At 51.2% G+C, this 25,026-nt stretch overlaps 1 protein-coding gene across 1 annotated transcript in view; it reads right to left on the bottom strand.

Moving 5' to 3' along the window:
- The window catches only part of nup210 (nucleoporin 210), a 49,638-nt gene that overhangs the window by 12,010 nt on the left and 12,602 nt on the right, over positions 1–25,026 (bottom strand). The window contains exons 8-33 of the mRNA XM_061258907.1: positions 24,065–24,133; positions 23,288–23,394; positions 22,104–22,244; positions 21,422–21,559; positions 19,726–19,881; positions 19,407–19,620; positions 19,020–19,165; positions 18,531–18,749; positions 18,066–18,239; positions 17,207–17,399; positions 15,570–15,676; positions 14,890–14,994; positions 14,501–14,602; positions 14,156–14,284; positions 11,173–11,300; positions 8,267–8,399; positions 7,761–7,823; positions 7,419–7,595; positions 7,066–7,146; positions 6,067–6,198; positions 5,049–5,207; positions 4,859–4,950; positions 4,102–4,276; positions 2,174–2,349; positions 1,139–1,362; positions 737–873 (exon numbers count right to left, since the gene is read on the bottom strand). Of these exons, the coding sequence (XP_061114891.1) occupies positions 737–873; positions 1,139–1,362; positions 2,174–2,349; positions 4,102–4,276; positions 4,859–4,950; positions 5,049–5,207; positions 6,067–6,198; positions 7,066–7,146; positions 7,419–7,595; positions 7,761–7,823; positions 8,267–8,399; positions 11,173–11,300; positions 14,156–14,284; positions 14,501–14,602; positions 14,890–14,994; positions 15,570–15,676; positions 17,207–17,399; positions 18,066–18,239; positions 18,531–18,749; positions 19,020–19,165; positions 19,407–19,620; positions 19,726–19,881; positions 21,422–21,559; positions 22,104–22,244; positions 23,288–23,394; positions 24,065–24,133 (3,677 nt within the window). The remainder of the gene's footprint in view (positions 1–736; positions 874–1,138; positions 1,363–2,173; positions 2,350–4,101; positions 4,277–4,858; positions 4,951–5,048; positions 5,208–6,066; positions 6,199–7,065; positions 7,147–7,418; positions 7,596–7,760; positions 7,824–8,266; positions 8,400–11,172; positions 11,301–14,155; positions 14,285–14,500; positions 14,603–14,889; positions 14,995–15,569; positions 15,677–17,206; positions 17,400–18,065; positions 18,240–18,530; positions 18,750–19,019; positions 19,166–19,406; positions 19,621–19,725; positions 19,882–21,421; positions 21,560–22,103; positions 22,245–23,287; positions 23,395–24,064; positions 24,134–25,026) is intronic.

Below are 25,026 nucleotides of genomic sequence, written 5' to 3'. Positions count from 1 at the left end.
CGGTGGACAGGTCAGGTTTGCTAGGAAAATGCAAGTCCCGGATTCACCAACATGGCATACTCCCCCGGATCCTGTGGCCCCTGCCATTGTTTGAGAGGAGGGCCAGGTCGGCCTGCCATGGCCTGAGCAGCACAGCTCTTACTGAAACCCATGAGCAGCCTGAACGAGGAGTTTACCATCACTCGTGCAAAAGAGCAGGACGAGTGCCTTGGGGGCAGACTGGGGCAGACTGGGGCAGACTGGGGCAGACTGGGGCAGACTGGGGCAGACTGGGGCAGACTGGGGCAGACTGGGGCAGACTGGGGCAGACTGGGGCAGACTGGGGCAGACTGGGGCAGACTGGGGCAGACTGGGGCAGACTGGGGGAAGAGACTCCAAAGGCAACACAAAGCCTACAATAAAGACTGGATACTGAAATATCTCATACCAGCACTAAGGAAGCGATTTAATATACCTGACCAGTCAGAAACGGATAAGAAGCCAACTGTCCAATTACAGCACAATTGCAATCCCCTAAAATAGGGGGATTGCATATAAAAAGTATGTCATTCCTACACAGATTGCCCAATCTAACCCGATATTCATTGTTTCAATTAAAATACAGCCTAAACAACAAAGAAACGTGTCACTGTCCAAAGACTGCACTGTATTTTACATGAAATATCCAAATGAGCATAACTAATGTCCTATTCATGAGTATCGGTGAGGTGTCTTTAAGGGCTTGTGTGAAACTGGCCTCTCTGTAGGTCTTCTGCTGTCCGGGGATCTCGTAGAACACGGTGACGGAGCCCGCGTCCCGGGCCACAGCCACACCCGTCCCAGCGTCCAGCTGCAGGACTCCGCCCCCAGAGGAACTCCAAGTGCCTGTGAGCCCTGAGAACACAGCTACCTTATAGCACCCGCCTGACCAATCACCTTACAGCCTGTACCCAGCCAGCCAATCACTTTACAGCCTGTACCCACCCCAACCAATCACCTTACAGCCTGTACCCACCCAGCCAATCACCTTACAGCCTCTACCCGCCCCAACCAATAACCTTACAGCTTGTACACACCCCAACCAATCACCTTACAGTCGGTCCCCACCTATACCACCCAACCACTTTACGGCCTGCACTTAAACCACCATGTCACCCACCTTCCACCGGACTGCCCAGCAGGGTGCTGAAGCAGATGACATCACCCACCACCAGGCTCTGTGCCTCGCTGGGCAGGACGGCGTGCTGCACGGGCAGAGACAGGAAGTCGGCCACACCCACTTGGTCTGCGTCCCACACGCCCAGCAGGGTGACGCCCACGCTCACCGTCCGAACCGTCAGAGTGGAGTTATCAGGCCCCCGGCCAATCAGAACCAGGTCATCCCTGAACAGGAACAGGAAATGCATCACAACCTCAAACCTACAGCGGCAAAGCCACTAACCCATCCAAATCAGCCCACTGTACATACATGTCTGCATCCGAGAGCCCTAACATAACCAGAACCGAATGCTAACCCAACTCTAACCCAACATTAACCCAACTCTAACCCAACATTAACCCAAGCTCGCTCTGCATTCTGAGTAATGTGCTACAGGGAGGGAAGTAGGGCTTCGGGTGACAATTCTGAGACAGGTTTCCAGGCAGGTATAAATGTGCAAATAAACTGAATATTCTGTGGGTCATATTTCAGCTAATGTTATTAGTAACGTGTTTATCTTTACACAGTGGGAAAGTATTCAGATGACTCATTTACAACTAATTTTTTTTTTTTTTTTTTTTAATTACACTAAGAGCCAAATATCTCTGAAAGTATGGTCCACCATTTTACTGAGGAACTGTTTGATGGACTTTATGAAGGTGTGATCACCTCAAACTCTACCTTAGTCCTCCCTCCTGATCTCCCCCGCCCCCCCCTTTCTGATATCCCTATCCTCCTTGCCTACCCAAAAAATAATAATAATAATAATAATATTGCACTTATGATGACAACTATATGTTTAGAACAGCATTCCATGCCATCCTAGTTATGGATGTGATGCTTTGACTTGGGGTAGAACCTATGCACTTGTAAGTCGCTTTGGATTAAAAGCGTCTGCCAAATGACAAAAATGTAAATGTAAATGTAAATGTGATCACTGTAAAGGGTTTGATGGTCTTTACGAAGGTGTCCGATGCAGACGTTCTCATGTTCTACCTGTTGGTGGAGAACCGGAGAGCGGCGTTGTGGGCCTGAAGAACATGGCCGCTGGCATCGTGGCAGAACACGCGGAACGTGAGCACGGTTCCCAGGGGAACGGCGATGAGCGTCTCCCGGTTAGCCGCGTGCAGAACCGGGCTGGTGCTGAACCGCACATACGCCACCGGAACCACCTGGAAGAGCACACCTGTCCAATCACACAGCAGGCACGCCTGTCCAATCACACAGCAGGCACGCCTGTCCAATCACACAGCAGGCACGCCTGTCCAATCACACAGCAGGCACGCCTGTCCAATCACACAGCAGGCACGCCTGTCCAATCACACAGCAGGCACGCCTGTCCAATCACACAGCAGGCACGCCTATCCAATCACACAGCAGGCACGCCTGTCCAATCACACAGCAGGCACGCCTATCCAATCACACAGCAGGCACGCCTGTCCAATCACACAGCAGGCACGCCTGTCCAATCACACATACACACCCTGCACTGCAATGTTCTCATTGTTGCATTTCATGATGTGAAAGTCCCTTTCTGTAAGAGCGCTCTGTGATATCCCCACTCTATAAGCAGACACGGAGCAGGGAGACACACCTTCACAGACTGAGTCAGGCACACACACCTTCAGACACTGAGTCAGGCACACACACCTTCAGACACTGAGTCAGGCACACACACCTTCAGACACTGAGTCAGGCACAGACACCTTCAGACACTGAGTCAGGCACACACACCTTCACAGACTGAGTCAGGCACACACACCTTCAGACACGGAGTCAGGCACACACACCTTCAGACACGGAGTCAGGCACACACACCTTCAGACAGAGTCAGGCACAGACACCTTCACACACAGCGAGTCAGGGACACACACCTTCACACAGCGAGTCAGGCACACACACCTTCAGACACGGAGTCAGGCACACACACCTTCAGACACGGAGTCAGGCACACACACCTTCAGACACGGAGTCAGGCACACACACCTTCAGACACGGAGTCAGGCACACACACCTTCAGACACGGAGTCAGGCACACACCTTCAGACACTGAGTCAGGCACACACACCTTCAGACACGGAGTCAGGCACACACACCTTCAGACACGGAGTCAGGCACACACACCTTCAGACACGGAGTCAGGCACACACACCTTCAGACACTGAGTCAGGCACACACACCTTCAGACACTGAGTCAGGCACACACACCTTCAGACACGGAGTCAGGCACACACACCTTCAGACACGGAGTCAGGCACACACACCTTCAGACAGGGAGTCAGGCACACACACCTTCAGACAGGGAGTCAGGCACACACCTTCAGACACTGAGTCAGGCACACACACCTTCAGACACGGAGTCAGGCACACACACCTTCAGACACGGAGTCAGGCACACACACCTTCAGACACGGAGTCAGGCACACACACCTTCAGACACTGAGTCAGGCACACACACCTTCAGACACGGAGTCAGGCACACACACCTTCAGACACGGAGTCAGGCACACACACCTTCAGACACGGAGTCAGGCACACACACCTTCAGACACGGAGTCAGGCACACACACCTTCAGACAGGGAGTCAGGCACACACACCTTCAGACACGGAGTCAGGCACACACCTTCAGACACGGAGTCAGGCACACACACCTTCAGACACGGAGTCAGGCACACACCTTCAGACACGGAGTCAGGCACACACCTTCAGACACTGAGTCAGGCACAGACACCTTCAGACACTGAGTCAGGCACACACACCTTCAGAAACTGACAGCGAGTCAGGCACACACAGCGAGTCAGGGACACACACCTTCACACAGCGAGTCAGGCACACACAGCTTCACACAGTGAGTCAGGCACACACAGCTTCACACAGCGAGTCAGGCACACACAGCTTCACACAGCGAGTCAGGCACACACACCTTCACAGCAGCGATGACGGTCTGATTGATGCCAAACGGCTCCTGAGAAGTGACCAGTAGGGAGGCGGAGCCAGTGAGAGAGCCAGATGACAGGAGACCAGCTTCATCCACCTGCACCAGGGCCCCTTTATCAGGACACTCCAGCACCAGGTACGACAGCCGGGCCACCCCATCCCTGCAACAGGGAGTACAGGGCTCTGTCATTACCCAACAGGGAGTACAGGGCTCTGTCATTACCCAACAGGAGGTACAGGGCTCTGTCATTACCCAACAGGAGGTACAGGGCTCTGTGCTATCCCAACAGGGAGTACAGGGCTCTGTCATTACCCAACAGGAGGTACAGGGCTCTGTGCTATCCCAACAGGAAGTACAGGGCTCTGTGCTATCCCAACAGGAAGTACAGGGCTCTGTGCTATCCCAACAGGAAGTACAGGGCTCTGTGCTATCCCAACAGGAAGTACATGGCTCCGTGCTATCCCAACAGGAAGTACAGGGCTCTGTGCTATCCCAACAGGAAGTACAGGGCTCTGTGCTATCCCAACAGGAAGTACAGGGCTCTGTCATTACCCAACAGGAAGTAGAGGGCTCCGTGCTATCCCAACAGGAAGTACAGGCCATTGCCTTCACTCAGAATAGAGACAAGGACAGGATGTACAGGACTCAGTGACAACCCAAACTTCCCAAAAGTTATTTTATACACTCTTTACATCTGTGGCGTGAAACCTACTCAGAATCGCACAAATCCTGTTAACTGTACCTGTTAGTCCGCAGCTTGAGTACAGAGTTTGGGGACATCCGGATATCCTCCAGCTCCACTTTTGGATTCAGTAAGTGCAGTCTGTCGTACACCTGCACACAACAAAACATATCACACACCTGCACACCACACACACACCTGCACCCAACACACAGACACCTGTGTAGAACAGCAGCGCTGCTCTCCGTACCTGGACCTGTATCTCATCAGAAAGCTCGGCTGCGTTCCCCGCCAGGTGTCCGGCCTGGGGGTCTGAGGCTCTGACCGTCACCTTCAGGCTGGTGCGGCCCTTCGCCCGGCCGTGCACGCTCATTGCAAAGCTGTGCTCCGGCTGCAGCTGCACCAACGCCTGCAGGACAAACACAGAGCTGCGCTCACACAGAGCTACGCTAACACAGAGCTGCGCTCACACAGAGCTACGCTAACACAGAGCTATGCTAACACAGAGCTACGCGAACACAGAGCTGCGCTCACACAGAGCTACGCTAACACAGAGCTATGCTAACACAGAGCTGCGCTCACACAGAGCTACGCTAACACAGAGCTACGCTAACACAGAGCTACGCTCACACAGCTGCACTCACACAGAGCTACGCTCACACAGAGCTACGCTAACACAGAGCTGCGCTTAAACAGATCTACGCTAACACCGAGCTACGCTTAAACAGAGCTACGCTTAAACAGAGCTACGCTAACACAGAGCTACGCTCACACAGAGCTGCGCTCACACAGAGCTACGCTTAAACAGAGCTACGCTAACACAGAGCTACGCTCACACACAGCTGCGCTCACACAGAGCTACGCTTAAACAGAGCTACGCTAACACAGAGCTACGCTCACACAGAGCTACGCTCACACAGAGCTGCGCTCACAGAGCTACGCTTAAACAGAGCTATGCTAACACAGAGCTACGCTCACACACAGCTGTGCTCACACAGAGCTACGCTTAAACAGAGCTACGCTAAAACAGAGCTACGCTCACACAGAGCTGCGCTAACACAGCTGCGCTAACACAGAACTGCGCTCACACAGAGCTGCAGGAGAGGTTACAGAGTTACAAAGGCGCAGAGAGGTTACAGAGTTACACAGAGGCATGCCAACAGGCAATCTGTTTGTTGAAAACATGTTTGTTGAAATGAACATATCAGAAGCATGACTTCACTGAAGAGGGTTTTACATGACAGAACCGTCAGTGGGGAGACGGGCACCTCAGAGTGGCGTGTGTGTAGCTCCAGGACGTCCCGCTTTATGACGGTCCAATGGAAGCTCAGCCCTGGCAGCGCAGAGCCAAAGGAAAAGGGCGTCTGGCTGCTGCTCATCCCCATCACATACACAGGCATCTGCAGCACAGAGATGAACACAGTCACATACACAGCCATCTACAGCACAGAGATGAATCGCATACACAGGCATCTGCAGCAGAGAGATGAACAGTCACATACACAGGCACATACACCTGCAGAACAGAGATGAACACAGTCACATACACAGCCATCTGCAGCACAGAGATGAACACAGTCAAATACACAGCCATCTACAGCACAGAGATGAACACAGTCAAATACACAGCCATCTGCAGAACAGAGATGAACACAGTCAAACACACAGCCATCTACAGCACAGAGATGAACACAGTCAAATACACATCCATCTACAGCACAGAGATGAACACAGTCAAATACACAGCCATCTGCAGCACAGAGATGAACACAGTCACATACAGACACATACACCTGCAGCACAGAGATGAACACAGGCACACACACCTGCAGCACAGAGATGAACACAGGCACACACACCTGCAGCACAGAGATGAACACAGGCACACACACCTGCAGCACAGAGATGAACACAGGCACACACACCTGCAGCACAGAGATGAACACAGGCACACACACCTGCAGCACAGAGATGAACACAGTCACACACACCTGCAGCACAGAGATGAACACAGGCACACACACCTGCAGCACAGAGATGAACACAGGCACACACACCTGCAGCACAGAGATGAACACAGGCACACACACCTGCAGCACAGAGATGAACACAGGCACACACACCTGCAGCACAGAGATGAACACAGGCACACACACCTGCAGCACAGAGATGAACACAGGCACACACACCTGCAGCACAGAGATGAACACAGGCACACACACCTGCAGCACAGAGATGAACACAGGCACACACACAGGATGAATTACCTGTGTCCCCGTCTGCATCCTGGTGATCGGCGCTCGGATTCTGATCCCAGTCAACTGCACAACTTCCACTTCCACCTGATCCTGAGAGAGAGAGAGAGAGAGAGAGAGAGAGAGAGAGAGAGAGAGAGAGAGAGAGAGAGAGAGAGAGAGAGAGAGAGAGAAAACAGATGCACAATCCTAGACATCAATTCACAGAGTACTTAGAAGAATGCAAGTTTGTATCCACAGAAAAACATCCAAACATGACTCTCAGTCTGTCACAGTAATCGGTGTACTTCGGGGGCCAGTGGTCACAGCGATGCTCCAGGTGTGAATGAGTGTGAGCTCAGTGATGCAGACTGCAGACCGGTTACCTGGGAAACCGCCACCTGCTTCCCGCTCTCCAGGTCCAGTGCCTGCACCCAGCCCGTCACTGTAACGTTGCCCACGGTGATTCCCCTCACATGACCCAGCCGGTCCACCGACGCCACGTCGCCCCCAGCGATAGAGAACAGGATGCTGGACTGAGGAGGCCCCCCCTCTGAAGTAATCTATTAGAGTCACATGACCTGATATTTACAATCACAATCATCATCTCTCAGCACACACTCACCCAGAGTCAAGTACAGTTGTCTCACACTCACACACTCACACACTCACACACTCACACACTCACACACTCACACACTCACACACTCACACACTCACACACTCACCTGCATCGTGGCTCCTATGATCACACACAGCCTCCGGGGGAGCAGCCTGAAGGGGGGAAACACCTGGAAACAGGAACAGCAGTGAGACCCCGCCCACTCGTCACATACACTACAGTACCCAGAATCCCCTCACACACACGTGAGACGCCGCCCACTCGTCAAAAACACTACAGTACCCAGAATCCCCTCACACACGAGACCCCGCCCACTCGTCACATACACTACAGTACCCAGAATCCCCTCCCACACACACACACGAGACCACGCCCACTCGTCACACACTACAGTACCCAGAATCCCCTCACACTACAGTACCCATAATCCCCTCACATACACAACAGTACCCATAATCCCCTCACGCACACTACAGTACCCAGAATCCCCTCAAGCACACTAGAGTACCCAGAATCCCCTTTCACACACACTACAGAACCCAGAATCCCTTCTCACACTACAGTACCCAGAAACCCCTCACAGACTGGGGCGGGTTAGGGGCAGAGCCCTACCTCCATTGGCTGCGGGGCAGACAGGACTCTCCCCCTCCGGTCCAGCAGCTCGGCGGAGAGAGAGGTCTGCCCCACGGCCACGCCCTGAACCTGGAATACTGCTGTGTCGGCCTCCGAAGACTCCGCCAGGTGCCTGCAAGAGAGACAGAGCTACTCAGACAGACACGCGCTCGCTCACGACAGACACGCGCTCACGACAGACACGCCCTCACGACAGACACGCCCTCACGACAGACACGCGCTCACGACAGACACGCGCTCACGACAGACACGCGCTCACGACAGACACGCGCTCACGACAGACACGCGCTCACGACAGACACGCGCTCACGACAGACACGCGCTCACGACAGACACGCGCTCACGACAGACACGCGCTCACGACAGACACGCTCACGACAGACACGCTCACGACAGACACGCTCACGACAGACACGCGCTCACGACAGACACGCGCTCACGACAGACACGCCCTCACGACAGACACGCCCTCACGACAGACACGCGCTCACGACAGACACGCGCTCACGACAGACACGCGCTCACGACAGACACGCGCTCACGACAGACACGCGCTCACGACAGACACGCGCTCACGACAGACACGCGCTCGCTCACGACAGACACGCGCTCACGACAGACACGCGCTCACGACAGACACGCCCTCACGACAGACACGCTCACGACAGACACGCCCTCACGACAGACACGCCCTCACGACAGACACGCGCTCACGACAGACACGCGCTCACGACAGACACGCGCTCACGACAGACACGCCCTCACGACAGACACGCGCTCACGACAGACACGCTCACGACAGACACGCGCTCACGACAGACACGCGCTCACGACAGACACGCGCTCGCTCACGACAGACACGCGCTCACGACAGACACGCCCTCACGACAGACACGCTCTCACGACAGACACGCGCTCACGACAGACACGCGCTCACGACAGACACGCCCTCACGACAGACACGCTCTCACGACAGACACGCGCTCACGACAGACACGCGCTCACGACAGACACGCGCTCACGACAGACACGCGCTCACGACAGACACGCGCTCACGACAGACACGCTCACGACAGACACGCGCTCACGACAGACACGCCCTCACGACAGACACGCCCTCACGACAGACACGCGCTCACGACAGACACGCGCTCACGACAGACACGCTCACGACAGACACGCGCTCACGACAGACACGCGCTCACGACAGACACGCGCTCACGACAGACACGCGCTCACGACAGACACGCGCTCACGACAGACACGCTCACGACAGACACGCGCTCACGACAGACACGCGCTCACGACAGACACGCGCTCGCTCACGACAGACACGCGCTCACGACAGACACGCCCTCACGACAGACACGCTCTCACGACAGACACGCGCTCACGACAGACACGCGCTCACGACAGACACGCCCTCACGACAGACACGCTCTCACGACAGACACGCGCTCACGACAGACACGCGCTCACGACAGACACGCGCTCACGACAGACACGCGCTCACGACAGACACGCGCTCACGACAGACACGCGCTCACGACAGACACGCGCTCACGACAGACACGCGCACGACAGACACGCTCTCACGACAGACACGCCCTCACGACAGACACGCCCTCACGACAGACACGCGCTCACGACAGACACGCTCTCACGACAGACACGCTCACGACAGACACGCGCTCACGACAGACACGCGCTCACGACAGACACGCCCTCACGACAGACACGCCCTCACGACAGACACGCTCACGACAGACACGCGCTCACGACAGACACGCGCTCACGACAGACACGCGCTCACGACAGACACGCCCTCACGACAGACACGCCCTCACGACAGACACGCCCTCACGACAGACACGCGCTCACGACAGACACGCGCTCACGACAGACACGCGCTCACGACAGACACGCGCTCACGACAGACACGCGCTCACGACAGACACGCGCTCACGACAGACACGCGCTCACGACAGACACGCCCTCACGACAGACACGCCCTCACGACAGACACGCGCTCACGACAGACACGCGCTCACGACAGACACGCGCACGACAGACACGCTCTCACGACAGACGCGCTCGCTCACGACAGACACGCGCTCACGACAGACACGCGCTCGCGACAGACACGCCCTCACGACAGACACGCGCTCACGACAGACACGCGCTCACGACAGACACGCGCTCACGACAGACACGCCCTCACGACAGACACGCCCTCACGACAGACACGCCCTCACGACAGACACGCTCTCACGACAGACACGCGCTCACGACAGACACGCCCTCACGACAGACACGCGCTCACGACAGACACGCGCTCACGACAGACACGCGCTCACGACAGACACGCTCTCACGACAGACACGCGCTCACGACAGACACGCCCTCACGACAGACACGCGCTCACGACAGACACACGCTCACGACAGACACGCTCACGACAGACACGCTCACGACAGACACGCGCTCACGACAGACACGCCCTCACGACAGACACGCCCTCACGACAGACACGCTCACGACAGACACGCTCTCACGACAGACACGCCCTCACGACAGACACGCGCTCACGACAGACACGCCCTCACGACAGACACGCCCTCACGACAGACACGCGCTCACGACAGACACGCGCTCACGACAGACACGCGCTCACGACAGACACGCTCTCACGACAGACACGCGCTCACGACAGACACGCTCTCACGACAGACACGCGCTCACGACAGACACGCTCACGACAGACACGCGCTCACGACAGACGCGCTCACGACAGACACGCGCTCACGACAGACACGCCCTCACGACAGACACGCCCTCACGACAGACACGCGGTCGCTCACGACAGACGCGAGGGACACACTCACGACAGAGACACGATGGAGGACGCGGCCTTCAGCTTCAGGCCCATCAGGGGAAAGTATTTGGCCAGAAAGGGCTGCTTGTCCTCGTCCAGCACGCGCACATACGCTCGCACTGCCTGCCCGATTTCCACCTGCAACAGGTCACACCATTTTACAGGTCACACCATTTTACAGGTCACACCATTTTACAGGTCACACCATTTTACAGTTCACACCATTTTACAGGTCACACCATTTTACAGGTCACACCATTTTACAGTTCACACCATTTTACAAGTAAGTAAATATCTAGCAAACAAGCTGTATCAAAATCTTGGTTGTGGATACATCCAAATAATCCTTATTGCTGCAGATAAATTGCAGCTCACTTAACCCAACGGCGTTCAATTCGTAATTAACATTTTTATTTTTATGAAAAAATGTATTTTTATTGCTTATTGCGCACGCAGATTTGAGCAGAACTGAACCCAGCAGACACACAAGGGCACAGATGCTTTTTCTGAGCGCATACTTCGATGAAAAATGAATACTACACTACATATAAAGATACAAACATACATTCTCTGAGCACTTTATTAGGAACAATATTAAAAACAGCCATGTGAATTTTTTGGTCATACTGTAGCCTCCAGCTTATATTTAAATCACTGAGGTAAAATATCAGCTCAAACCAGTCTGGCCATTCTATGTTGGCCTCTCTCATCAACAAGATGTTTCTGTTCGCAGAACTGCCTCTCGCTGCATGTTTTTTGTTTTTCACACCATTCCGAGTAAACTCTAAAGACTCGAAATGTCTGGCACCAACAGAATATTAACTGAAGCTCCTGACCTGCATCTGCATGATTTAATGCATTGCACTGCTGCCACATGATTGGCTGATTAGATAATCGCATGAATAAGTAGGTGTAATAAAGTAAAAAAGTTCCTAATAAAGTGCTTGGTGAGTGTATATTTTACCCCAGTGATTTAAATATAAGCTGGAGGCTACAGTATGACCAAAAAATTCACATGGCTGTTTTTAATAGTGTTCCTAATAAAGTGCTCAGAGGGTGTATGTATGCATGTATGTATGGACAGGTATACCTCGATTTATGAAGGGGGTTACGCTCCTGAGAAACTGTTCGGAAACCAAAATTACGTAAACCGAACAGCATTGATCATTGATTTAATAGAGATACAGTACTGTCCTCTCAGGTCCTCTTGGCACTTGTTCTTGTGTTTGATTTGCACTTTGTTGTACGTCGCTCTGGATAAGAGCATCTGCTAAATGCCACGTAATGTAATGTAGTGTAAAAGATACGTTCCAGGCAGTTGATAACAATAAAGAAAAAAAATAAAGAAAAACCCATTAGGCCCATTTTCAATTCCTCGGTAAAGGAACATCTGCGTGGATATTAAAGTAATGGCAACTTTTTTTTTTTTTAAATTAAGTTTGTAACCAAAACATGGATGTAGGCTAATGTGATGTTCCTCTCAGCCACCCGTCACTGTATAGAATTGAAATGATCAGTGCAATCACAACGACTGAAAAGTAGAGATGTATGCATCTGCCTAGCAAACTAGTTGATCGGTACATCAATACACTGGCAGGTTAATGTGCAGCTTGTAAATGAAGTCTGCCTCTCTTCCATGCTTAAATGTAACCTCCATTTTCATATCGAGGTGAATTTCGCTTTTTGGCTGGCGCAGTTGTTAAAGTGAGTAAATCCCAGAGCTTCGCCCTGCATTCGAGTTTAAACTGGTAAATGTGTGAATGCAAATTAGACTACTGTAGATGGTAAAGTGAAAACATTTCATTCCCGTAAAAACGTTTCAAGCACTAGAGGGCAGTCAGTTGCAAGTCTGCTGACTTTTCCTAGCAAAAACGTTTTTCTAAACGTTTTGTTAAAGTGAACATTACATTCACTAAATGAAAAAATATCCTAAAAATTTTGTTTGTTTATGCGAAAACTCGTAAATAGAATGTCCATAAATCGAGGTATACCTGTGTATGTGTATATAAGTGCGTACATTTAACTTCATTCATCTCTTTATATAGGTTAAAATAATGAATTAATAATTAAATAATGAACAACTATGTATTCATATGCGCATGTAGAGTCAGAAAATTCCACGCAGAGAGCAAAAAATTTGCTCCACATCCACCTTGTCCTGCACACAGATATAAGCCTCACCTTGTCCTGCACACAGATATAAGCCTCACCTTGTCCTGCACACAGATATAAACCTCACCTTGTCCTCCACACAGATATAAACCTCACCTTGTCCTGCACACAGATATAAGCCTCACCTTGTCCTGCACACAGATATAAGCCTCACCTTGTCCTCCACACAGATATAAACCTCACCTTGTCCTGCACACAGATATAAACCTCACCTTGTCCTGCACACAGATATAAACCTCACCTTGTCCTGCACACAGATATAAACCTCACCTTGTCCTGCACACAGATATAAACCTCACCTTGTCCTGCACACAGATATAAACCTCACCTTGTCCTGCACACAGATATAAGCCTCACCTTGTCCTGCACACAGATATAAGCCTCACCTTGTCCTGCACACAGATATAAGCCTCACCTTGTCCTGCACACAGATATAAACCTCACCTTGTCCTGCACACAGATATAAGCCTCACCTTGTCCTGCACACAGATATAAGCCTCACCTTGTCCTGCACACAGATATAAACCTCACCTTGTCCTGCACACAGATATAAGCCTCACCTTGTCCTGCACACAGATATAAACCTCACCTTGTCCTGCACACAGATATAAGCCTCACCTTGTCCTCCACACAGATATAAGCCTCACCTTGTCCTGCACACAGATATAAACCTCACCTTGTCCTGCACACAGATATAAGCCTCACCTTGTCCTGCACACAGATATAAACCTCACCTTGTCCTGCACACAGATATAAACCTCACCTTGTCCTGCACACAGATATAAGCCTCACCTTGTCCTGCACACAGATATAAGCCTCACCTTATCTACCACGCGGATGGTGACCTGGGCGATGTCTGCGATGCGCAGGTTAGCGGTGGCGGGGGCGGGGAACGCCAGGCAGAGGTCGTGCACCATCAGCGACACCAGCCCCGCCTGCAGGGGGCGCACCTGAAAGACACCATGGCCCATTACGCACACGCACACATACGGACGCACGGACGCACGGACGCACGCACGCACACACGGACACACGGACACACGGACACACGGACACACGGACACACGGACACACGGACACACGGACACACGGACACACACCCGGACACCCGCACACACACACCATGCCCGGTTACCTGCGCTCACACTCACACACAGCTTACTCACCTCTACAGTTCCTTGGGATTCCCGGTACACCAGATCTGCGATTCCCCCGGTGCTCGTGTTGACAAAGAAGAATCCAGAACCTTCTTTAAGAGTCAGTTCCGCCTGGAGAACAGAACCAGGGGGTTAGGAGCTGGATGGCACACAAACGAAAGAACAACGAAAGAGTGAGTGCTTCACAGAGGAGAACTACAAGAGAGTGAGTGCTTCACAGAGGAGAACTACAAGAGAGTGAGTGCTTCACAGAGGAAAACTACAAGAGAGTGAGTGCTTCACAGAGGAGAACTACAAGAGAGTGAGTGCTTCACAGAGGAGAACTACAAGTTAGAATTGCAGAGAGTGGATGAACTAAAGATGGTATACAGTCACAGGGGTGCACAGCGTGGCTCTACCTGCACGTCGGGGTGGTTGTATATGGTGAGCTCCAGAGGGCTGACCCGCACATCCTCCACCAGCAGCAGCTCCAGCGTGGCCGAAACCAGGGTCAGGGGGTCATACTGTCAAGCACAGGAAGGGACATCACACCGTTACACGGCGAGGCTTGCTACTGACTGTCCCTTTATATGACTGTGGCACTATAAACAAACACACCTGTACAGATCTACCATTATATACCCCCTACCACACCTGTACACACCCCTGCCAGTCAGTACTGTGCGTTCCAGCAGCTTTCCGGCTTCAGTGACACTGCATTCCCCCGAGCCTCCATTTCACTTCCTGCACCCCCATAGCAACAGCCCTGACTGTTGTTCTGCTATAGCAACCCGGCTATATAGGTTCTACCACGGAAATCCCCACAACAGCAGCCCTGGTGTTGGTTACCATGGCAATGTTACATTTAATTACACTTAAAGCAGAAGCCCCAGCGGAAGCTGTGATCATTGTGACATCAGCGCTTTCAGTCTGTCAGTCACGGCCTCACAGCTTCCTGTCAGCTGGAACAGGAAGTGGCTCAGGCTTCCATGGAAACACACTGAAATGGCCACACATTTCAGAGCAACACACTCACACACACACACACTCACACACACACACTCACACACACTCACACTCTCTGTGGTGGGGCTCTTACCGGAGTGTGCACCCGTGCTGGTTCAGTGTGGGAGGGCTGGTACCCCACTGCACTCACTGTGACCGCCACCACCCCCGACTGCCTGTGCACCTCCACTGTCTGCAGACCTGAGGAGGACAGCATCAAACTTCACCCCACAGGACCCAGCTACACCCCACAGGACCCAGCTACACCCCACAGGGCCCAGCTACACCCCACAGGGCCCAGCTACACCCCACAGGGCCCAGCTACACCCCACAGGACCCAGCTACACCCCACAGGACCCAGCTACACCCCACAGGACCCAGCTACACCCCACAGGGCCCAGCTACACCCCACAGGACCCAGCTACACCCCACAGGACCCAGCTACACCCCACAGGACCCAGCTACACCCCACAGGACCCAGCTACACCCCACAGGGCCCAGCTACACCCCACAGGACCCAGCTACACCACACAGGACCCAGCTACACCCCACAGGGCCCAGCTACACCCCACAGGACCCAGCTACACCCCACAGGACCCAGCTACACCCCACAGGACCCAGCTACACCACACAGGACCCAGCTACACCCCACAGGGCCCAGCTACACCCCACAGGACCCAGCTACACCCCACAGGACCCAGCTACACCCCACAAGATCCAGCTACACCCCACAGGACCCAGCTACACCCCACAGGACCCAGCTACACCCCACAGGACCCAGCTACACCACACAGGACCCAGCTACACCCCACAGGGCCCAGCTACACCCCACAGGACCCAGCTACACCCCACAGGACCCAGCTACACCCCACAAGATCCAGCTACACCCCACAGGACCCCGCTATACCCCACAGGGCCCAGCTACACCCCACAGGGCCCAGCTACACCCCACAGGACCCAGCTACACCCCACAAGATCCAGCTATACCCCACAGGACCCAGCTACACCCCACAAGATCCAGCTATACCCCACAGGACCCAGCTACACCCCACAAGATCCAGCTATACCCCACAGGACCCAGCCATACCCCTCAGGAAACGGCATCAAAGGAAGAACAGTAAATGAGAATCCTGAAGAAAATTAACACAGCATCCTTTTGCCCTTTGAAATGTAAGCTCTAACCAGAATTTAAATACACTTGCACATCTCAGTTACCAAAATCAGTATAGTAAGACCGTTAAATATTGTACCAAAGTTAATTGACAAACGTAATTCTGATTCCATGTGACCTAAAGCTACATTCTGCAAGCCGTCCTCATCACAGACTGATCGGGTCTGATGCTGATTGCCAGGAAAATAATTTTTAAAAGTAACCAGTGCTCAATTTACAAATGTATAGCTAGCTGACCAGCTTTCTCACTCAAACCAGTCATTTTATAGCCGGCCTGTTGTAACAATGTAATATAAATCTATTTGTATTGTATTGCCAATGTCACCGTTTTATTTTATTTACAATAATTGACACCTGTGGTTTTCATAAAACATAAGATTACTTAACAAAAAGAAAAAAAAAGAAAAAAAAATGATATATATATATATATATAAATATAAATATAAATATAACATATCGTTCTGAAGCCCACTGTATAAATTAACTTCATTGGTCTTGTTTGTCTGCTAGGCTGTGTAACACTCAGGTCAGTCTTCCAGGCTGTGTAGATGGTGGAGTACCGTGGAGCTTCCTCTGTCCATTGCGGTCCTGCGTCAGAGACAGTTTGATTGGCAGGGCGGGCGTGACGCTGGCCAGCCCCTCCCTGCTGGACTCCCAGACGAGGCTCAGAGAGCTGAAGTTATCAAACCGCCGGCCCTGCTGGTCATAAGCCGCCAGGTCCAACACCGGGTTCCGGTAGTTTGAAACAGGGACCTGTAACAGACCAGGAAATAGAACCAATTAAATGTGCCTGAGAGATTATCCCCATGTTAAAGAGTGATTAACCTTGTGCTAAAGGGAGATTATCCCCATTGTTAAAGAGTGATTAACCTTGTGCTAAAGGGAGATTATCCCCATGTTAAAGAGTGATTAACCCTGTGCTAAAGGGAGATTATCCCCATTGTTAAAGAGTGATTAACCTTGTGCTAAAGGGAGATTATCCCCATGTTAAAGGAATATTATCCCCATAGTTTTGGGAGATTTATCCCTGTGTTAAAGAGAGATTACCCCCATTGTTAGAGAGATTAACCCTGTGCTAAAGGGAGACCATCCCCATGTTAGAGGGAGACCATCCCCATGTTAGAGGGAGACCATCCCCATGTTAGAGGGAGACCATCCCCATGTTAGAGGGAGACTATCTCCATGTTAAAGAGAGACAATCCCCATGTTAAAGAGAGACCATCCCCATGTTAAAGTGAGACCATCCCCATGTTAGAGGGAGATTATCCCCATGTTAAAGAGAGACCATCCCCATGTTAAAGAGAGACCATCCCCATGTTAGAGGGAGACCATCCCCATGTTAGAGGGAGATTATCCCCATGTTAGAGGGAGATTATCCCCATGTTAGAGGGAGATTATCCCCATGTTAAAGGGCCTCACCATTTGCTTGTTCTGCTGCAGCAGGGGGCAGGACAGGTCCAGGTGGGGGCTGCCGTACACGGGGACGAGTGTGAGGCGGGAGGGGGGGGCACACACCAGCTGCACCACCGCGGGCTCAGAGGCAGGGAACGGGTTAGTCACACTGGCCAGATTCCCCACTGTTATAGCAAGGACCTGCGGAACAGGGACACACCTTTATACACTCACACACAAACTCAGTAATCCTAACCCTAAAACACACACACACACACACACACACACACACACACACACACACACACACACACACACACACACACACACACACACACACACACACACACACACACACACAGTAACACGCACACATGCACACTCAGTAACACACACACCACACACACACTCAGTAACACGCACACATGCACACTCAGTAACACACACACCACACACACACACACAGTAACACGCGCACGCACGCACACTCACCTGCTCCCCCAGAGCCCTGCATGTAGCTCGGACCCAGTGCTGAGTGTAGCTGCGTGAGGTGGGCCCGCACAGCTCCAGGCCCACACTCTCAGCATCCTCCGCTGTCAGCTTCCTGAAGAACTTGGAAGGTTCCAGAACCCAGGGCTTCGGACCCCCCTCAAACAGCATGTCTTTAGAGGAGCCCAAGGTTACCACGGCAACCGACACAGGATCAACCGCCTAGAATAACGGAGGATTTGTGATTTAAGTGCAACTTACTTACATCAAGCCTTGGCCCCATCACCACAGGGCTCGTTCTATTGTTTATTCATTTTTTACTTTTATTTTATTGTAAAATTGCAATTACAAAATGACAGTATTGACCGTTCTTATAGAGGAGTGTGGCTTTGAGAGGCTTGTAGGGTTAGGGTTAGAGAGGAGTCTCCCTTTAAGGGGTTTTGAGGGTTAGGGTTAGAGTGTGGCTTTGAGAGGGTGGCAGAGGGGTCTTACTTTGAGAGGTTTGTAGGCAGCGATGGTGATTTTGGCGCTGAGGTGCACTTGGCCATGTGTGTAGGTGACCTGCAGGGAGGTGTGACCTGGAGCAAGAGCCTCCACCTGCACTCCACTGCAGTGTCCCAGCCCCGGGGCCAGGCTCCCTGCAAACACGGCCAATCAGTCAGAGCGACCGACCAATCAGAGCGACCGGCCGGCCAGTTAGAGCAATCAACCGGCCAATCAGAGCGACACAGAAAAAGCCATAAAATACACCCTCTATCAACAGCAGGTTGAGCAAATCAAGCACACATCCTAATCAGTCCCACCCCGGACTAAACACTGCAAAACACAGATGAGGACAGATGAGCCAATCAGAGAGCAGAGATGAGCATTGGGCCTCACCCTGCAGGAGCTGGAACACGCCCTGAGTCTCCATGTGCACCTGCAGCTGGAAGTGCGAGCAGTCGCTGAGCATCACCTGCTCCCCGCTGCCCCCCTCCTCCCTGCCCCCGTCCAGCATCCCCAGAATCCGCAGGGGCAGCTCCAGCACCTGCCCCTGCCTCACCTCCACCTGGCAGGGGCAGAACTCCATCCCCACGGGCTCGACCACATACACCTGGGGAGGAGAGGAGGGGGGGAGAGAGGAGAGGAGGGGGGGGGTGTTTATAAGTGCATATCCCTGCTCCAGCGGCGATTGGGACACGCAGGACAGCACTGTTACCCTCATCTCTCCGTAGTGCAGGCGGTTCTGCACATCCTGGGCCTGGATCACGCTCACGCCGATGTCACTTCCTGTGGTCATCGCCCCTTTCACCGTCACCGTGGCAACAGCAGGGCTGGAGGAGGACCAGCTGAAGTTCCCACTGCCTCCTGTGGCCTACAAAACACACCAATCACCATCACCTCTGGCCTCCTGTGGCCTACAAAACACACCAATCACCATCACCTCTGGCCTCCTGTGGCCTACAAAACACACCAATCACCATCACCTCTGGCCTCCTGTGGCCTACAAAACACACCAATCACCATCACCTCTGGCCTCCTGTGGCCTACAAAACACACCAATCACAATCACCTCTGGCCTCCTGTGGCCTACAAAACACACCAATCACCATCACCTCTGGCCTCCTGTGGCCTACAAAACACACCAATCACAATCACCTCTGGCCTCCTGTGGCCTACAAAACACACCAATCACCATCACCTCTGGCCTCCTGTGGCCTACAAAACACACCAATCACAATCACCTCTGGCCTCCTGTGGCCTACAAAACACACCAATCACCATCACCTCTGGCCTCCTGTGGCCTACAAAACACACCAATCACAATCACCTCTGGCCTCCTGTGGCCTACAAAACACACCAATCACCATCACCTCTGGCCTCCTGTGGCCTACAAAACACACCAATCACCATCACCTCTGGCCTCCTGTGGCCTACAAAACACACCAATCACAATCACCTCTGGCCTCCAGGGGCCTACAAAACACACCAATCACCATCACCTCTGGCCTCCTGTGGCCTACAAAACACACCAATCACAATCACCTCTGGCCTCCTGTGGCCTACAAAACACACCAATCACCATCACCTCTGGCCTCCTGTGGCCTACAAAACACACTAATCACCATCACCTCTGGCCTCCTGTGGCCTACAAAACACACCAATCACCATCACCTCTGGCCTCCTGTGGCCTACAAAACACACTAATCACCATCACCTCTGGCCTCCTGTGGCCTACAAAACACACCAATCACAATCACCTCTGGCCTCCTGTGGCCTACAAAACACACCAATCACAATCACCTCTGGCCTTCTGTGGCCTACAAAACACGCCAATCACAATCACCTCTGGCCTCCTGTGGCCTACAAAACACACCAATCACCATCACCTCTGGCCTCCTGTGGCCTACAAAACACACTAATCACCATCACCTCTGGCCTCCTGTGGCCTACAAAACACACCAATCACAATCACCTCTGGCCTCCTGTGGCCTACAAAACACACCAATCACAATCACCTCTGGCCTTCTGTGGCCTACAAAACACGCCAATCACAATCACCTCTGGCCTCCTGTGGCCTACAAAACACACCAATCACCATCACCTCTGGCCTCCTGTGGCCTACAAAACACACCAATCACAATCACCTCTGGCCTCCTGTGGCCTACAAAACACGCCAATCACAATCACCTCTGGCCTCCTGTGGCCTACAAAACAAATTTAATCAATTTTTTTTTTTTTTTCAAGTGTCAGGATAGAATGGGTATGGTGTGTAAACAGTATTGTGAGTTAGACTCGCTGACAAACTGGTGGACACTTAAGTGCCAGGAAACTGGTATACTGGTGTAACGTAATATAGCATAATAAATACCTTTATGGTGTACTGGTGCAACGCAATAAAGCAGAATAAATACCTTTATGGTGTACTGGTACGCGCCTACTTTTGGTTGCCATGGAAATGTGAGAATCTTGGGACTGAGAATTATGGGATTGTAGATTTCCACTTCCTGCTGACTTCGCACTGGAACAGGAATCATGTGTACTCCTCCATTCTGCAAAACAACATAACATACAGCAACATAATGATGAGAACGGTCATTAAGCCAGCAAAGCTCACCTTTTCCTACCACTAAAGCGTACCTACAGCTTAGTTTGCCTAAAAGCTAAATAGTATTTAGCACTGCATCAAGCCTAGTCTTGAAAACCCCCAGTGTTTCTGCCACCACTAAATGTCCTGGCTATTCCACATAGTGACCACTTGCTGTGTGAAAAATACTTCCTAATATCTGCAAAACCTATCCATTGCCAATTTCCATGTATGCCCCCTAGTTCTGCCAACCGAACTCACCCTGAATAATCACCTGTAATTTACTCTGATAATCCTAAATTAAAAAGTCTCAATCAAGACCCCCCTACGTCTCGTTTCACTACACTTCTTAAGTCTTTCCTCATAACTTTTATCTTTTATAGATGAAATCAATCTGGTTGCCCTTCTCTGAACATTTGCCACCACCTCTACACCACTCATACACAGATCATTCAGAAACATAGACAGATCCATGAAGTTGAACCAGTTCATGGTGCCGTTAAACCCACCTGATCCATCACAGACCGCAACGCGGCATTGAGCAGCGTCTGGCCCGGTCTCCGGGTGCGTACGCGGTGGTACGATCCATTTAGCGACGACTCCAGAACCTCAAAGTACTCTTCCTGAAACGCAGCATCAATCCGTATATTCTGCAAAGCATTCAGAGAAACAAGTACACGATTACGTGATGTAACAGCATTCAGAGAAAGAGTATGCGATTATGCGTTCAGAGAAATCAAGTGATTACACTGCAGCCCATAAGTATTTGGACAGTGGTACAATTTCTTTTAATTTGGCTCTGTACTCCAGCACATTGGATTGCAATTGAAGAAATCATTTGAAACAATCAAGTTTACAGACATAAACAAGTTAAAGAAGTCACATGATAAAATAATGAAAGAAAATACAGAACCGCAGCTTGTTTCCTCCCAAAATTAGTCCCAAGTATGCCAAAGTCAAATGCACAAAAACCCCCAAAACAGCCAAATATTCCATTATAACCAGTGATGAAATGTATAAATGCCAGACCAATGTGCAGGCTTTCAATGAAAAATAACTAAAGACCCTGTTTTATCTAGGGGACATCCCCGCTTCCCTTGCCATGCATATTTATTAATGATTGGGGGGGATTCAAGAAGTACCTACAATATCTAACACAGAAAGAGATACCCTCACTTTGTAAGGCTATAAGGAAATGAACCCTCTCCTAGAGAGCATAATGGAGACATTGAATATTACGAACGACCCAAAATAGGTTAATTAAGTTCAGGTGAAATAGGTGAATTTAAGTTAAGATGAAGTTGTGGAATATTAATAGTACCACTGTCCAAATACGTAAAATACCTCACTATATGCGAGATGAAACAGTGTTCAGAGAAAGAGAGAGATTATGTGAGATGTATAGGAATTCCTCTGTCATCTTGGATGAAGGGACCCATTTCAGAAGGAATTCCGAACACTAGACCCGAGTGTAAATGGTAAATGCTCTTACTACTTGAGCCATGTCGCCCCCAGTGTGTCAGAGAGGATTTATAATGTGTGCGTGTCACAATTTAAAACGGGCAGATAAATCAGTTCTGCTCCTGATTGAAGCCGTTTCTCCTGAGGGGAGGTGAGCAGTGGGGCAGAGGGGAAAGTGCGGTCCTGATAAAGCAGCGAAACGCTCCTGAGAAACGCATCTCGGGGTGCTCACATCATCCACGTGCACGCGGTTGCCGGACTGATCGAACACCAGGACGGTGACCTCATACACCCTGTCTGTCTGCAGGGCCCATCGGTCCCCGGGCTGAATTTTAAACCCTGTTGAAGAGAGAGAAGTGAAAGACCTGGCCAAATAGCATTTCAATTAAACACTGAACACTGTGGTGTTAGCCTACAGTAATATCTGTGCCAGTTAAGAACAGAATGTCCAAAGCCAAATGCTATGCACTATGTACTTAAAGTATGTACTGTGTAATTCTTACTTCATAGTGTGCATTCAGTATGCTCATTGAGCAAAGGTGAGGACTCCAGTTTACACAAACACCGGCCCAGAGGGATTTCACACTGGCCCATCAGAACTCTAGGCCTATCTGTTGGAGCGGTATTGATGTTGTTTGATCCAAAGCCAGTAGATATTGACAGACGGTAGCCTCATTGGCATTCTGTACTGCATTAGCAGCACAGTGGGTATGCGGTTGTCGTTCACTGAATAAGTCTTTTACACTGTTTATTTGTTGAGCCGCCATCTTATTATTGCCTCTATGGTGAACACAACAGGTTCCGCTCATTTCAGCTTCAATACTGAACAAAATGTGGATATCATGTCGCATTTGCACAGCAGTGGACAAAGGACCTCATGTACAATTTATACTCAGACAAACTTCCTGACTAACAGGAAGAAACCCTGAGCAGAAGCCCATCTGCTTCAGGCCGGCACTGAGCACACGGTGGGTGTAATGTTGAGCGTCTCAGGAAGGCAGAACCATACCCAGGTACCCCGGCTCCACCACGTACAGAGTGCTGTTGGGCAGGCGAGACGCCCCCTGCAGACGAAGACCTGAACAGCTTCAGTCAAGGACAAGAATTGATTTATTGATTTATACGAGGAAGTCCAACTGAGACCAAGGACTCTTTTTCAGGGGAGCCCTGTTGGCAGCCAGTTACACAATTTACAAACAAAGTTACAACTTATTTACAGATACTATCACAAATATAGACAATATTGAAATAAATGAAATATAATATTGAACATAAAAAACAACACAAGACGAGGAGCAAAGTGATCAAGTCCTCAGTCAAAGTAAACACATTCGGCCTCTTCCGTTAGCATGCCCAACAGAACATTTTTGAAGGATTGAATGGAGACAGAGCAATCCAGCATCAGTGTATCCTGTGATGTGTGTATATGCATTTATTCCATAAAAAGGGCACATAGGGGAGTTACTCAGGTTTGCTCTGGTTTTAGCTGCCTCGACTGTGATCCAATCAGGAGATCTGCTTTAGTGACTCAGGTCTTCAATGGACAAAAAGCCTGGTCAGGTAAATGCCATCAAGTACAAATGGACGAAATTTGACTGAAGTAGCCTGCTCCGTTTTAATCATGCGGAATGCTCTCTCACCTCTCCGTCACCGCTCCCCTGTGTCCCCAAAACTATGCAGTTTATCACTATGGCGTAGGAAAAGGACCACCCCCCCACACCTGCTGCCAAACATTCTGCATGCCAAAGGGAACAAAGAGCTTTTGATTTGAAGTGAGGATCTAACTGAAATCACTGACTGAAAATCTCTAAGTTAACACACAGATAACGGTTGTTGAATCCTGACAGTTGAAATCTGCATTTTTAGAAGCAATTGCAGTTGAGCGAAAAAAACCAACACAATTCGGTTTTGTTACATGAAACGTGTTTCTTGAAGGTGTCTTTGTTTGTTACTTCTTTGTTTAAGGTAGTT

This window comes from Conger conger, chromosome 10 (genome assembly GCF_963514075.1).
Source record: "Conger conger chromosome 10, fConCon1.1, whole genome shotgun sequence".
Classification (NCBI taxonomy): Eukaryota; Metazoa; Chordata; class Actinopteri; order Anguilliformes; family Congridae; genus Conger; species Conger conger.
The sequence above is the reverse complement of the archived record's forward strand: the minus strand, read 5'-3'. Positions and strand labels throughout refer to the sequence as shown.